This window comes from Bufo gargarizans, chromosome 3, assembly GCF_014858855.1.
Source record: "Bufo gargarizans isolate SCDJY-AF-19 chromosome 3, ASM1485885v1, whole genome shotgun sequence".
Classification (NCBI taxonomy): domain Eukaryota; kingdom Metazoa; phylum Chordata; class Amphibia; order Anura; family Bufonidae; genus Bufo; species Bufo gargarizans.
In genome coordinates this window covers 472,714,617-472,730,045 of record NC_058082.1, presented here as the reverse complement: position 1 = coordinate 472,730,045, position 15,429 = coordinate 472,714,617, and the positions used below count along the sequence as shown (strand labels likewise).

The window sequence follows — 15,429 nt, the reverse complement described above, 5'->3', positions numbered from 1 at the left end:
CAACAAGTTACCATTTTCTTGTTGATGTTGTTATCCATTGGCACGCAGGAGAGGAAAAACCCCCTGTGGAGGAAACCTCTAGGGAACCATGGCGTCAGGACTACCCTTCCCTTGGGCACAACAGGCAGCTTGTGGACTAGAAGCGCTGGCAGTCAATTCATTGACTCGTGGAAGAATCTTCATCGACTTCCTGCTGCTTCTCTGCTCCTGCTACTCCGCAGGTTATGACCCTCAGGTTACTCCTAGTGGCAGTTGGAAATGAAACTGAAGGACCAGGACTGTTATATCACAGTACCGATAAGTCGTCAGGAGAGTACATAGAGGTCAGAGGTTGGAATTTGAGGCTCATACAAGGACAGCAATTCTCTGTGGATTTTCCTGGTGAGTGTGATGTCATTAAGAAGCTCTGCTATAACATGATGGTTTTCTCCCACTGATCTATTGCGGACATCTGTATATATAGTGGAGCTGCTCACTTCCAGTGGTTTATCCTCCTCCAGATCCTGTGGACGATCTCTCTCACAATTCTGCCAAATGTTCTGCCAAGAGATAAAATAGCATTGTAATAGTGGTAACCACCTGCACGTTTACCCTGTAGACCCATCAGCAGACTATAAGCTTTCATCAGTGAATGGACTCCACACCACACTCTGCTGATAGAATCACAGGTAATGGAGGGAACTTTCAATAATCCCCATATTTCCCTCTCAGTTACGGTGACCCACCTGCGATGACGTATGACAGGTTCTTGTATTGGCTTTATGACCTGCCATCTGCCATTGGCAAAAGTGAATCCACAGAATAGCTTTTGATCTTTATCGGCCATTGGTGGCTTATTGGCTTCGGTGGAGGATAGGACATCATTTATTTTTTTCAATGTCATCACTGGTGGCTGTGGAGAGAAGATCAAAGATCCTGTGTTTAACAAGAAAGGGCACAATGGAACTTTACTACTACCCACATTTTCCCTGGATCCTGTACTTACTGGTCCTGGTTGGAATGGTGGACAAGCTGCTGCTTCCTCTATATCTGTCCACTCGATGTCCATGAAAAATGGATGTTCCCTGATGTTACATACCGCTAACTGGCGACTCTCTGGTGACTTGATTAAGAGCTGGAAAAAATATATTGAAGACATTTCAGAATTGTAGATGACACTTTCCAATGTAGTCCCTAGTTTTCAATGTCATATTTAGCCGCTGTTGTACTGCTATATGTTTTTATACTTACCCTCTCTATGAGGTCTCTGGCTTGGGGGTCGAGTCGTTTTGGGTAGGTGGGAACATCGTTAATCAGTGACTTCTGAAGTTTTTCAGGAAATATTCTGGCAGAGAATGGATATTTGCCAGTAGCCATCTCATATATCATCACACCAGCTGAGAACCAGTCCACTGCCGTGTTGTAGGGTTTCTCCAGAAGAATCTGTAGAAATATCAGGGAGACAATAAAAAAATAAGAGCATTGTCCAGAGCAGCAGAAGTCATGGAGATGTCCAGCCCTAGGCACAATGAGAAGCACATAGATAATTATTTACCTCGGGTGCCATGTAGCTAAGAGTTCCGGCATATTGTGAGATCTTCCTTTCCCCAAAGATGTTCATCACGGCAAGACCGAAATCGGCAATCTTCAAGTGACCGGCGCTGTCCATTAAGATGTTTTCTGGTTTTATGTCTCTATGTATGATGCCTCTGTTATGGAGAAACTGCAGCCCACAGATGATCTCAGCTGCAAAAAATCTGATTACAAAAAAAGAGAAAATATCAACATTCACTATGAGACCAATACATGATATGAAGATGGATGTTCCTGACAACTATTGCCTTTTCTAAGATATCTATGTTCTGCCTTACCTGGTGACTGGAATGGTGAATGGGGCTTTGGCATGTATGAGGTCACCTAGGTCTCCTCCACTAAGAAACTCCATGATGAAGAAGGCATAGTCCTGTGATAAAGACAGAGCATATCATGTAAGTTTCAAAGATACTTAACTATGGGATATTAGAGTGCATATATATACCCTGCTTAGGAGATGTTATGCTTCCCAAGTAGAAGAAGCCAGAGGTTCAGGTTGACCTACCATCATCATAGTGCAAGTCTTGGAACTCATTTAAGTACAACAATATTGGCAAAAGTAGGATGGGGTTGGAAAGAACTGACCTACTCACAAAACCCAGTAGTGAATAAGACTCTTACCTTGGTCTGGAAGGTGGCATAAGCGTGGGTGAATAGTGGACTTTTCCCAGTCACCTCCAGGACCTGTCGCTCAATCAGAACGTTGTTTCTAAAGTTCTGAAGCAGGACCCTCTTCTTCACCAGCTTCACTGCCAGTTGTTGTTGGCAGTCGGGATGTGTGGCCAGCATGACCTAGAGGAGACAGAACATTAGAACTTGAGGAATGGCGCATCCTGCCATGAGAAGATGTGAAATCTGGATTTTGCTATAGTCATATTACCATACATAAGGAAAAAGTGACAACAACTGCTAAAACTTACTTTACCAAAACCACCCTCTCCAAGAATTTTATGGAAGGTGACGCTTTCCAGTCCAGTCACAATGATGGGGGTTTCTGCTGAGGTTGTCACTGGTACAGAGAAGAGACATTATAGTTAATATTCCTGCGTTTGGCCTCCAATAGTAATTACGATATTAGAGGATAAGAATTTTATGGGGCATGAAAGACAAAAATGCTCCTTAATCATGTTCATAAGTGGACAAACCCATTGATACGTTATTGGGAGATATTGGCTCTAGGTGTCTTAGATCTGCACTCACCTGACAGCTGTTCCATCTCAGTGTTATAGGATGTGCTGGATCCATCTTCAGCTTTTCCCCCTGTCTTTTCTCCCCTCTTCCTCTTTTTTAGGATACTCTCCTGTATAGGGCTTCCAGGTCTTTTCGAAGCCTTGATAATTTTTTCTTTGCCGCAATCTTTCGCCTTCTCTGATGTTTCTATTCTCCTCCTCTTATTTGGCGGCTGAACTCTCCTCTTTCTCTTCCTTTTTCTTTTTTTGGGAAGATTCTTTGGAACCTCCATGTTCAGCCCATAGATGTCACTGGGCCGAGGAAGGTCCTGTGCGCCTTCAGCGCGTTCCATGATGACACTTGGAACGGCTTGGCTTACAGTCCCTCTTTTCTGTTCTTTGAACAAAACCAAAATTTGCTGAGCGCAAGTAAAAGTCGCCTTCACCCGTCAAGTGATGAAGAAATATGGCCGAAATTCAGGCTGCAGAAAGCTAGAATCAATTGTTATATGACATCACAAAAGCATCTGTGACATCACCACATTCTAAAGGTCACATGACTTTACAGAGGTATCTGTGTCATGGCTGGCTGTCAAAGGTGACATGGCTTTACAGGTACCTGTGACATCATCAGCCTGGCTGACAAGCCTGTGTTTATCAGCAGTTTTAAAGGTCCATGATTTTCTATTTACTAAGTCTCTCTAGCATTTATCATTTATATTATTTCCAGTTTATTCCCAGAATAAAAACTCTCCTCTACAAACAGCTTAACAATTTAACAAGATGCAATTCTACTCTAATTATGCATCTTGTTAGGGAAAATGATACATTGTGTCCAGGGTAGACATGGCGTCCCTTCATTCAGCTGATTGTCGGCTACCAATTACATAAGGATAGACATTCCTAAGGATACATCATTAATATTTAGGACAAGAATAAGACATGCTCTTTCTTTGAAAATGAATGGGTCCGTACCCGTTCCACAAAATTGCGGAACAGATGCGGACCCATTCATACGGTCGTGTGAATGAGCCCTAAGGTCTGTTAAGAACGGATAAACTGTCCATTTTGCGACGCTGACCCTTGTCACCTGGTTGGTCAGGTAAGACTGCTGGCGTCTACACAGGCGCAGCAGTTATATCTATCTTTGTTCCACCAGAAGTGGGGTACCGATCATTGAACCCCAATATTTGTTGTATGTGTGTGCTGGCTGGGTAACACCGTTAGCGTCTATACAGGCGCATCAGTGCCTACCAGTGTTTTTTCTTCCCTGCCAGCAGTGGGGTCGACATTATAGCACCCCTTGATTATATGTCTTGTAATGTGATGCATCCTCTGGTGTATATTTTAATGCATATCGTATAAAGGTTACATTTTAATAAGGATATTTCCCCACATTTCATATATTGTGGGCCACTCATAGTTTTCTGGGAGGGACATGTTTTAGCATAGAGACACTGTATTGAGACAAGTCTTATTGGACTTGTATGCTCTCCATTATAGATAAACAAATTACTGTAGAGTCTAAGGATTCGTTAGATATAAGATAATCACGCTACTACCAGATGATGGTGAATGGTACTGTTTATTGTTTATTGGTGGTAAATGTCCTCTTCGGTCCCTCTATGCCACTAGTGGATGGTGTGATCAACACTGAGGGCAGAGTCCAACAAGTTACCATTTTCTTGTTGATGTTGTTATCCATTGGCACGCAGGAGAGGAAAAACCCCCTGTGGAGGAAACCTCTAGGGAACCATGGCGTCAGGACTACCCTTCCCTTGGGCACAACAGGCAGCTTGTGGACTAGAAGCGCTGGCAGTCAATTCATTGACTCGTGGAAGAATCTTCATCGACTTCCTGCTGCTTCTCTGCTCCTGCTACTCCGCAGGTTATGACCCTCAGGTTACTCCTAGTGGCAGTTGGAAATGAAACTGAAGGACCAGGACTGTTATATCACAGTACCGATAAGTCGTCAGGAGAGTACATAGAGGTCAGAGGTTGGAATTTGAGGCTCATACAAGGACAGCAATTCTCTGTGGATTTTCCTGGTGAGTGTGATGTCATTAAGAAGCTCTGCTATAACATGATGGTTTTCTCCCACTGATCTATTGCGGACATCTGTATATATAGTGGAGCTGCTCACTTCCAGTGGTTTATCCTCCTCCAGATCCTGTGGACGATCTCTCTCACAATTCTGCCAAATGTTCTGCCAAGAGATAAAATAGCATTGTAATAGTGGTAACCACCTGCACGTTTACCCTGTAGACCCATCAGCAGACTATAAGCTTTCATCAGTGAATGGACTCCACACCACACTCTGCTGATAGAATCACAGGTAATGGAGGGAACTTTCAATAATCCCCATATTTCCCTCTCAGTTACGGTGACCCACCTGCGATGACGTATGACAGGTTCTTGTATTGGCTTTATGACCTGCCATCTGCCATTGGCAAAAGTGAATCCACAGAATAGCTTTTGATCTTTATCGGCCATTGGTGGCTTATTGGCTTCGGTGGAGGATAGGACATCATTTATTTTTTTCAATGTCATCACTGGTGGCTGTGGAGAGAAGATCAAAGATCCTGTGTTTAACAAGAAAGGGCACAATGGAACTTTACTACTACCCACATTTTCCCTGGATCCTGTACTTACTGGTCCTGGTTGGAATGGTGGACAAGCTGCTGCTTCCTCTATATCTGTCCACTCGATGTCCATGAAAAATGGATGTTCCCTGATGTTACATACCGCTAACTGGCGACTCTCTGGTGACTTGATTAAGAGCTGGAAAAAATATATTGAAGACATTTCAGAATTGTAGATGACACTTTCCAATGTAGTCCCTAGTTTTCAATGTCATATTTAGCCGCTGTTGTACTGCTATATGTTTTTATACTTACCCTCTCTATGAGGTCTCTGGCTTGGGGGTCGAGTCGTTTTGGGTAGGTGGGAACATCGTTAATCAGTGACTTCTGAAGTTTTTCAGGAAATATTCTGGCAGAGAATGGATATTTGCCAGTAGCCATCTCATATATCATCACACCAGCTGAGAACCAGTCCACTGCCGTGTTGTAGGGTTTCTCCAGAAGAATCTGTAGAAATATCAGGGAGACAATAAAAAAATAAGAGCATTGTCCAGAGCAGCAGAAGTCATGGAGATGTCCAGCCCTAGGCACAATGAGAAGCACATAGATAATTATTTACCTCGGGTGCCATGTAGCTAAGAGTTCCGGCATATTGTGAGATCTTCCTTTCCCCAAAGATGTTCATCACGGCAAGACCGAAATCGGCAATCTTCAAGTGACCGGCGCTGTCCATTAAGATGTTTTCTGGTTTTATGTCTCTATGTATGATGCCTCTGTTATGGAGAAACTGCAGCCCACAGATGATCTCAGCTGCAAAAAATCTGATTACAAAAAAAGAGAAAATATCAACATTCACTATGAGACCAATACATGATATGAAGATGGATGTTCCTGACAACTATTGCCTTTTCTAAGATATCTATGTTCTGCCTTACCTGGTGACTGGAATGGTGAATGGGGCTTTGGCATGTATGAGGTCACCTAGGTCTCCTCCACTAAGAAACTCCATGATGAAGAAGGCATAGTCCTGTGATAAAGACAGAGCATATCATGTAAGTTTCAAAGATACTTAACTATGGGATATTAGAGTGCATATATATACCCTGCTTAGGAGATGTTATGCTTCCCAAGTAGAAGAAGCCAGAGGTTCAGGTTGACCTACCATCATCATAGTGCAAGTCTTGGAACTCATTTAAGTACAACAATATTGGCAAAAGTAGGATGGGGTTGGAAAGAACTGACCTACTCACAAAACCCAGTAGTGAATAAGACTCTTACCTTGGTCTGGAAGGTGGCATAAGCGTGGGTGAATAGTGGACTTTTCCCAGTCACCTCCAGGACCTGTCGCTCAATCAGAACGTTGTTTCTAAAGTTCTGAAGCAGGACCCTCTTCTTCACCAGCTTCACTGCCAGTTGTTGTTGGCAGTCGGGATGTGTGGCCAGCATGACCTAGAGGAGACAGAACATTAGAACTTGAGGAATGGCGCATCCTGCCATGAGAAGATGTGAAATCTGGATTTTGCTATAGTCATATTACCATACATAAGGAAAAAGTGACAACAACTGCTAAACTTACTTTACCAAAACCACCCTCTCCAAGAATTTTATGGAAGGTGACGCTTTCCAGTCCAGTCACAATGATGGGGGTTTCTGCTGAGGTTGTCACTGGTACAGAGAAGAGACATTATAGTTAATATTCCTGCGTTTGGCCTCCAATAGTAATTACGATATTAGAGGATAAGAATTTTATGGGGCATGAAAGACAAAAATGCTCCTTAATCATGTTCATAAGTGGACAAACCCATTGATACGTTATTGGGAGATATTGGCTCTAGGTGTCTTAGATCTGCACTCACCTGACAGCTGTTCCATCTCAGTGTTATAGGATGTGCTGGATCCATCTTCAGCTTTTCCCCCTGTCTTTTCTCCCCTCTTCCTCTTTTTTAGGATACTCTCCTGTATAGGGCTTCCAGGTCTTTTCGAAGCCTTGATAATTTTTTCTTTGCCGCAATCTTTCGCCTTCTCTGATGTTTCTATTCTCCTCCTCTTATTTGGCGGCTGAACTCTCCTCTTTCTCTTCCTTTTTCTTTTTTTGGGAAGATTCTTTGGAACCTCCATGTTCAGCCCATAGATGTCACTGGGCCGAGGAAGGTCCTGTGCGCCTTCAGCGCGTTCCATGATGACACTTGGAACGGCTTGGCTAACAGGCCCTCTTTTCTGTTCTTTGAACAAAACCAAAATTTGCTGAGCGCAAGTAAAAGTCGCCTTCACCCGTCAAGTGATGAAGAAATATGGCCGAAATTCAGGCTGCAGAAAGCTAGAATCAATTGTTATATGACATCACAAAAGCATCTGTGACATCACCACATTCTAAAGGTCACATGACTTTACAGAGGTATCTGTGTCATGGCTGGCTGTCAAAGGTGACATGGCTTTACAGGTACCTGTGACATCATCAGCCTGGCTGACAAGCCTGTGTTTATCAGCAGTTTTAAAGGTCCATGATTTTCTATTTACTAAGTCTCTCTAGCATTTATCATTTATATTATTTCCAGTTTATTCCCAGAATAAAAACTCTCCTCTACAAACAGCTTAACAATTTAACAAGATGCAATTCTACTCTAATTATGCATCTTGTTAGGGAAAATGATACATTGTGTCCAGGGTAGACATGGCGTCCCTTCATTCAGCTGATTGTCGGCTACCAATTACATAAGGATAGACATTCCTAAGGATACATCATTAATATTTAGGACAAGAATAAGACATGCTCTTTCTTTGAAAATGAATGGGTCCGTACCCGTTCCACAAAATTGCGGAACAGATGCGGACCCATTCATACGGTCGTGTGAATGAGCCCTAAGGTCTGTTAAGAACGGATAAACTGTCCATTTTGAACACTTTTTTTTCACTGATGCCTTAATGAGAAATGGGCATTAAAAACAGACCAATTCAATTGTATGTCGGCAGTCGGTCAGTGAAAAACAGACAAGATAGAACATGTTCTATTTTTTTACATCCGTTATTCACTGGCCGTCAAACAAACTGCCGGGTAAATAACCTCATAGACTACCATTGGCCTTAAAATGGATGTCTGATGCCGTTAAAAAAACATCCATCACATGACCGTTTTTTTTACTGTCATGTACATGCTGCCTAAGGCCTTTTTATGCTACTTTTGTATTTTCTTTGTTTCCATTTTAGGGTACACTATGTTTTTATTGTGATTTATTAACTTTTTTTTTTTTTACTTTTTTTTTATACCATTTAGCAATCATTTTACATAATGTGATATATTTATAGAGCAGGTTGACACTTCTATGTGTGTATATTATTTGCTGCTTTGTATAATATTCAATCGCATCAATCCCTTCAAGCAACAGCCAGTTTGGACCAAATGCAGGATTCCCATTTTTCAAATCTGACATGTGTCAGTTTATCTGGTGTTATTTTGGAATGGTTTTACTTATTCAAGCCATTCTGAGATTGTTTTCTCGTGACACCATACTTCGTGTTAGTGGTGAATTTGAGTTGATATGTTTTACCTTCATGCATAAGAAAAATCCAAAATTGGCAAAAGATTTGACAAAAAGTCGCTATTTTCAAAATTAGAATTTCTCTGCTTTTAAAACGGATAGTGATACTTCATAAAATAGTTATTACTTTACATTCCCCACATGTTATTTTAATGTTTTTAGGAAGTAAGAAGGCTTAGAAGTTAAGAAGCTAATTTTAAAATTTTTAAGAACATTTCCAAAACCCACTTTTTTAAGGACCAGTTCAGTTAAGTCAATTTGTGGGGCCTACATAGTGGAAACCACCCATAAATCATCACATTTTAGAAAATACACCTCTCATTTTACACCTCCCCTGATTTTACAAACTGTATTAAACCCTTTAGGTGTTCCATAAGAATTAAAGCAAAGTAGAGGGGACATTTTAAAATGTCATTTTTCAAGTAACACAACAAGGGTTAACAGCCTAAGAAACCTCAATATTTATTACCCGGATTCTGCAGTTTGCAGAAAAACCCCATATGTGGTCGTTACCTGCTGCATGGGCACACAGCAGGGCACAGAAGGAAAGGAGCGCCATATTGTTCACGGAGGGCAGATTCTGCTGGAATGGTTTTCAGGTGCCATGTCACATTTGAAGAGACCCTCAGGTAAACCTAGAAAGGAAACCCCTAAAAGTGACCCCATTTTGGAAACTACACCCCTCATGGAATAAATCAAAGGGTGGAGATAATGCTTTGGCTATAAAAATGAAAAATTAACTTTCATATCCAATAAAACGTTGCTTTATCCCCAAATTTTTCATTTCCACAATGGGAGAGGAGAAAATGCACCTCACAATTTGTTATGCATTTTGTCCTGAATATGGCAACACCGTATATGTGGTCGTAAACCGTAAATCATTTTTTGTGGCGGTGAAGTGGGCAAAAATGGCAATTCCGTCAGTGTTTTTTATTTTTATTTTTTATGGGGTTCCTCTTGCAGTAAAAGTGATATGATAATTTTATTCTGTCGGTTGATATGGTTATGCCGATACCAAAATGATAGAGTTTTTTTTTATGTTTTATGACTTTTTTATTTTTTCAACAATGTAGCTGTGTGGGGGCTTATTTTTTGTGCAACAAGCTGTATATTTTATTGGTATCATTTTGCAGTACTTATGGCTTTTTGATCACTTGTTATTTTTTTTTTGTGGAGGTGAGGTGACAAAAACAGCAATTCCGTCAATGTTTTTAACAATATTTTTGCAGCGTTCACCGCACACGATTAGTAACATGATACCTTTATAGATCAGCTTGTTACGGAGGCGGCGATACCAATTATGTGTATTTTTTTTTTTTTTTTTTTCATTTTTTAATAACTTATAAATGAACAGATATGGTTATATGCCATACATGCCATTTGGACGTAGGGTTGTGTCTAAATGCGTGAAGGGGTTAATATCCCTGGCATATAATTTTTATACTTTTTTTTAAAGCTACTTTTTATTTTTTTAGTGGAGTTTTCTGGGAGGGACATGTTTTAACATAGAGACACTGTATCGAGACAAGTCTTATTAGACTTGTATGCTCTCCATTAAAGATAAACCAATGACTCTAGAGTCTAAGGATTCGTTAGATATAAGATAATCACACTACTGCCAGATGATGGTGAATGGTACTGTTTATTTTTAATTGGAGGTAAATGTCCTCTTCGGTCCCTCTATGCCACTAGTGGATGGTGTGATCAACACTGAGGTCAGAGTCCAACAAGTTACCATTTTCTTGTTGATGTTGTTATCTGTTGGCACGCAGGAGAAGAAAAAACTCCTGTGGAGGAAATCTCTAGGGAACCATGGTGTAATGACTACCCTTCCCTTGGGCACAAGAGGCAGCTTGTGGACTAGAAGCGCTGGCGGTCCATTCATTGACTCATGGAAGAATCTTCATCAACTTCCTGCTGCTTCTCTGCTCCTGCTACTTTGCAGGTTATGACCCTCAAAAGGACCAGGACTGTTATATCACAGTACCGATAAGTCGTCAGGAGAGTATATAGAGGTCAGAGGTTGGAATTTGACGCTCATATAAGGACAGCAATTCTCGGTGGATTTTCCTGGTGAGTGTGATGTCATCAAGAGGCTCTACTATAACATGATGGTTTTCTCCCACTGATCTATTGCGGACATCTGTATATATAGTGGAGCTGCTCAATTCCAGTGGTTTATTCTCCTCCAGATCCTGTGGATGATCTCTCTCACAATTCAGCCAAATGTTCTGCCAAGAGATAAAATAGCATTGTAAGAGTGGTAACCACCTGCACGTTTACCCTGTAGACCCATCAGCAGACTATAAGCTTCCATGAGTGAATGGAATCCACACCACACTCTGCTGATAGAATCACAGGTAATGGAGGGAACTTTCAAAAATCCTCATATTTCCCTCTCAGTTACGATGACCCACCTGCGATGACGTATGACAGGTTTTTGTATTGTCTTTATGACCTGCCATCTGGCATTGGCAAAAGTGAATCCACAGAATAGCTTTTGATCTTTATTGGCCATTGGTGCCTTATTGGCTTTCGTGGAGGATAGGACATCATTTATTTTTTTCAATGTCGTCACTGGTGACTGTGGAGAGAAGATCCAAGATCCTGTGTTTAACAAGAAAGGTGTCACGGCGGACGAGCACTCAGACTTTACTACTACCCACATCTTCCCTGGATCCTGTACTTACTGCTCCTGGTTGTAATGGTGGACAAACTGCTGCTTCCTCTATATCTGTCCACTCGATGTCCATGAAAAATGGATGTTCCCTGATGTTACATACCGCTAACTGGCGACTCTCTTGTGACTTGATTAAGAGCTAGGAAAAATATATTGAAGACATTTCAGAATTGTAGATCACACTTTCCAATGTAGTCCTTAGTTTTCAATGTCATATTTTGCCGCTGTTGTACTGCTATATATTTTTATACTCACCCTCTCTATGAGGTCTCTGGCTTGGGGGTCAAGTCGTTTTGGGTAGGTGGGAACATCGTTGATCAGTGACTTCTGAATTTTTTCAGGAAATATACTGGCAGAGAATGGATATTTGCCAGTAGCCATCTCATATATCATCACACCAGCTGAGAACCAGTCCACTGCCGTGTTGTAGGGCAGAAACTGCAGCCCACAGATGATCTCAGCTTCAAAAAATCTGATTACAAAAAAAGAGAAAACATCAACATTCACTATGAGACCAATGAATGATATAAATATGGATGTTCCTGACAACTATTGTCTTTATCTAAGATATCTATGTTCTGCCTTACCTGGTGACTGGAATGGTGAATGGGGCTTTGGCATATATGAGGTCACCTAGTTCTCCTCTGTTGAGAAACTCCATGATGAAGAAGGCATAGTACTGTGATAAAGACAGAGCATATCATGTAAGTTTCAAAGATACTTAACTATGGAATATTAGAGTGCATATATATATACCCTGCTTTGATAGAGGACTATTATGGTGAATGGTATTCTGACATGCAAACTACTGAGCTCTGCCTCATTCACAGCTATGCAGGCAGATTACATTACAGACCTGGGAACTTTCAGAAGGCCCAGGCTGTCATAGTAACTAATCATAGCCCCGCGATTTCAAGTGGGAGGGGGGTGGTCTCTGACCGACATGCAGAGGAAGCTGCTTCCCTCTGCATAACCAGACAGGGTGGATTGGAATAACTTGGGGAGGTCCTCCACTGCCCGAGATAGTGCACGAGCCCATTCTGGTTCCATATTGGAAGCGACGATCTGGATATCTGCATAGGCTGGGAAGGGGGGACTAGTTTGGGGCGCAGAGCAAGCGGAATTACCAGAGTCAGGCTGGCTGCATGGAAATTTAACACTGCATATAGTGCAAGCGTAATAGGTAGTGGCCGGAAGTTTGTGGGGGTCGCTGTTAGGCTCAGACATGGTGGCCCCCTAATGCTGGACACAAGCTGTTAAAAGACCAAAAGGACTTGTCCTACCAGCATGTGACCTCCGGTCCTGTGTCCTCCAGCACCTCAGAGCCTGACTTAAAGATCCGCGGCCTATCACGGTGGGAAATTAAGCCACACCCCCGCCAGATACAGGGGCTGGCTAACTGCCGGCTTGACAGCAGAAATAGCCATTTGGATCTGCGTTGGTTATTGTGCCGCGGCCGACCGCAAGTATCGCCGTTCGGCCGTGGCAAGGAAGCCCTTTAAAATCACCAGCTAGTGATGTACAGCGGGAAAGTAAGAGGGGAGGGAAAGAGTCAGGGTCGACCTCTGGACGGTCTCTGTGCCCACACCACCACAAATGCTCCGCTGATAAACATTTCCCCAGCGGGAGAATGCACCCCCCACAGAGGTGCCGACTTCCCACTGCAAGAGTGTGTGGAGGGGAGTCCGGGGGGTAGTAAGAGGGTTAATACTTACCCCATGTGCATACTCACCTTCTTCCTCTTGTCTTCACCCTCCAGTGGTGGACCAGCAGGGGCACCCCCTCAGCAGCTGGCACATCAGTGGCAGGCACTGGAATGGTGGAGGGTTACCTTATCTGGGTGACCCTTGGCTGGTGGGAAGCAGGGGAACAACGCTTCCCTTGTCCTCTTTTCTTCTTGGGGGAGGTCGGACAATGACTAAACCTGACACCGGACTTGCTCCCTGGGTAGACGGAGTAGCCAGGCTACTCTGTTTCCCATACCTAAAAAAGGAATTAAAAAAAAGCTAAAAACTGAGTTGCTCTCTCCAGGCTGGAGGGGGTATAGCCTGCAGGGGAGGAGCTAACACTTTTTTTCAGCCTAGTGTCACCGCCTAGTGGCAGCAGCAGCTATACCCACGGTCCTGTGTCCCCCAATGAACGAGCGAGAAAAAACTGTTTTATATTTCCTATTACAGAATTACAGAGTTAAAGGGGTTGTGCCACCGATAACACTTATTCCCTACCCACAGCACAGGGAATAGGTGCTTAATCACTGGGAGTCTGACCACTGGGAGCCCCAGCAATCCCAAGAACGGGGGTCTGCAAATCCTGCCAAACTGTTTCATAAGAATGCATTGGTGCTACGTCCACCACCATTCACTTTTGGGGGACTTCCCAGAGTATTCTTTTGGGCCAGTTTGGTGGATTTTGCAGACCCCATTCTCATGATCCCTGAGAGTTCGACCTGTGGGTAGGAAACAAGTGTCATTAGTGGCACAACACTAGTAGCACGGGAAAGAGCGGAGAGCAATTACAAAGGGCATGTCTTGCTATGTGTGGATTTCTCCTGTCGATAGGGGATAACTTTATACAGCCGGAATATCCCTTTAAAATAAGTAGAACCTAATTATTTTGCACTGGACTGTTAATTGTGACTACAAACATAACATACAGTACATTGTTACTTTTCTGCCCAGATCCCTTTAGAAGTTAGAGAATACAACTGTATTTTGTACACTGTATTCTTGCTTAGAAAATTACAGAATCTGACTGTTCTCCCCTCTATTTTCACATCTGACATGAAATTACAAGAGGTTTAAAAGACTAATGGTTTGTGATAAATTTACATCACTATGCAATTATCCCAGTGTACAAAATAGAAAAGTTTCTGAAATTGTAGAATGCTGAAAGTTTGCACACGAAATAAGCAAGGTCAGAATATTTATATTGGAGACAGCCATTTTTTGCATATAAATAAAAAATGTCTTGAAAAGTCATAGTAATACACTACTAATTTGGCAAGTATTAAAGGTGACTTGGTTTAGTCATTTTGCAAAAAATGGTGTTTGATTACATATGTTTGTGTATTGCTCCTGCAAATTTTAACCCCTTCCAGACACAGATTTCACCTTCCCGACACGGCCTCATTTTCTAAATCTAAAATGTCATTTTACATGGAGACACTGCAGCATGTAATCGCTCATGTGTGCCAGGCTGCCCAGAGGCAATGAAAAGCTGTCCTCTGTGGGAGGTGTATCATCTGTGTCCTCTGTATCCCCCCAGCCATGCACCAGTGATGGCCATGAGCTGGTCTGGATGCCACCCTGCTGTGAACAAGGTTACTCCTCCTCCATCTCCTCCTCCTCATCCTCCACCTCGTCATCCTCCAGAACTGTAGCCTGGCTGGACAATTGTTTACCTGGCGTTTGTGGGTGCAGGAACCCACCCTCGGAGCCACTTGTGAATGACTGGCTGGAAACCCTACGAAATGATCCCTCTTCCTCCTCCTCCTCCTCCTCCTCCTGTGCCACATCCTTTTCCATCATCGCCAGCAGCGTTTTTGCAAGGAGGCATAGAAATGGGATAGTAACGCAGAGAACGGCGTTATAGGCACTGGCCATGTTGGTAAAGTACTCGAAACAGCGCAACACAGAACACAGGTCTCGCAAGGAGGCCCAGTCATTGGTAAAGAAGTGGTGCTGTTCCGCAGAGCAACTCACCCATGCGTGCTGCAGCTGAAACTCTACTATCTGGCCAGCATGTGCAAGGTGGAGTTCCACCTTGTGGGCACGTTGCATATGAGGTGGTGAGCGGTAAGGGCGAAGTTACGCTGCAGCGCTGACAGGCGAGCAGCAGCAGGGTGAGAATGCCAAAAGCGCGCACAGACGGCCCGCACTTTATGCAGCAGC

General features: G+C 42.9%; 1 protein-coding gene across 1 annotated transcript; it reads right to left on the bottom strand.

Moving 5' to 3' along the window:
- Positions 1–906: 906 nt before the first annotated feature.
- Positions 907–3,094, bottom strand: LOC122931685 (protein kinase C delta type-like). Its single transcript, XM_044285754.1, has 8 exons — positions 2,773–3,094; positions 2,493–2,581; positions 2,194–2,364; positions 1,851–1,942; positions 1,535–1,736; positions 1,231–1,422; positions 986–1,114; positions 907–915 (listed from the first exon to the last, which is right to left on the bottom strand). The coding sequence occupies exons 1-8, from the start codon at positions 3,092–3,094 to the stop codon at positions 907–909; spliced, it is 1,206 nt and encodes a 401-aa protein (XP_044141689.1).
- Positions 3,095–15,429: the final 12,335 nt, after the last annotated feature.

Excerpts from the sequence above, each read along its gene's own strand:
- LOC122931685 (XM_044285754.1), bottom strand. The coding sequence starts at position 3,094 with ATGGAACGCGCTGAAGGCGCACAGGACCTTCCTCGGCCCAGTGACATC. Across the intron at positions 2,365-2,492 it reads GAGAGGGTGGTTTTGGTAAA|GTCATGCTGGCCACACATCC; the intron begins GTAAGTTTTAGC and ends TGTCTCCTCTAG. Across the intron at positions 1,943-2,193 it reads ATGCCACCTTCCAGACCAAG|GACTATGCCTTCTTCATCAT; the intron begins GTAAGAGTCTTA and ends TCTTTATCACAG.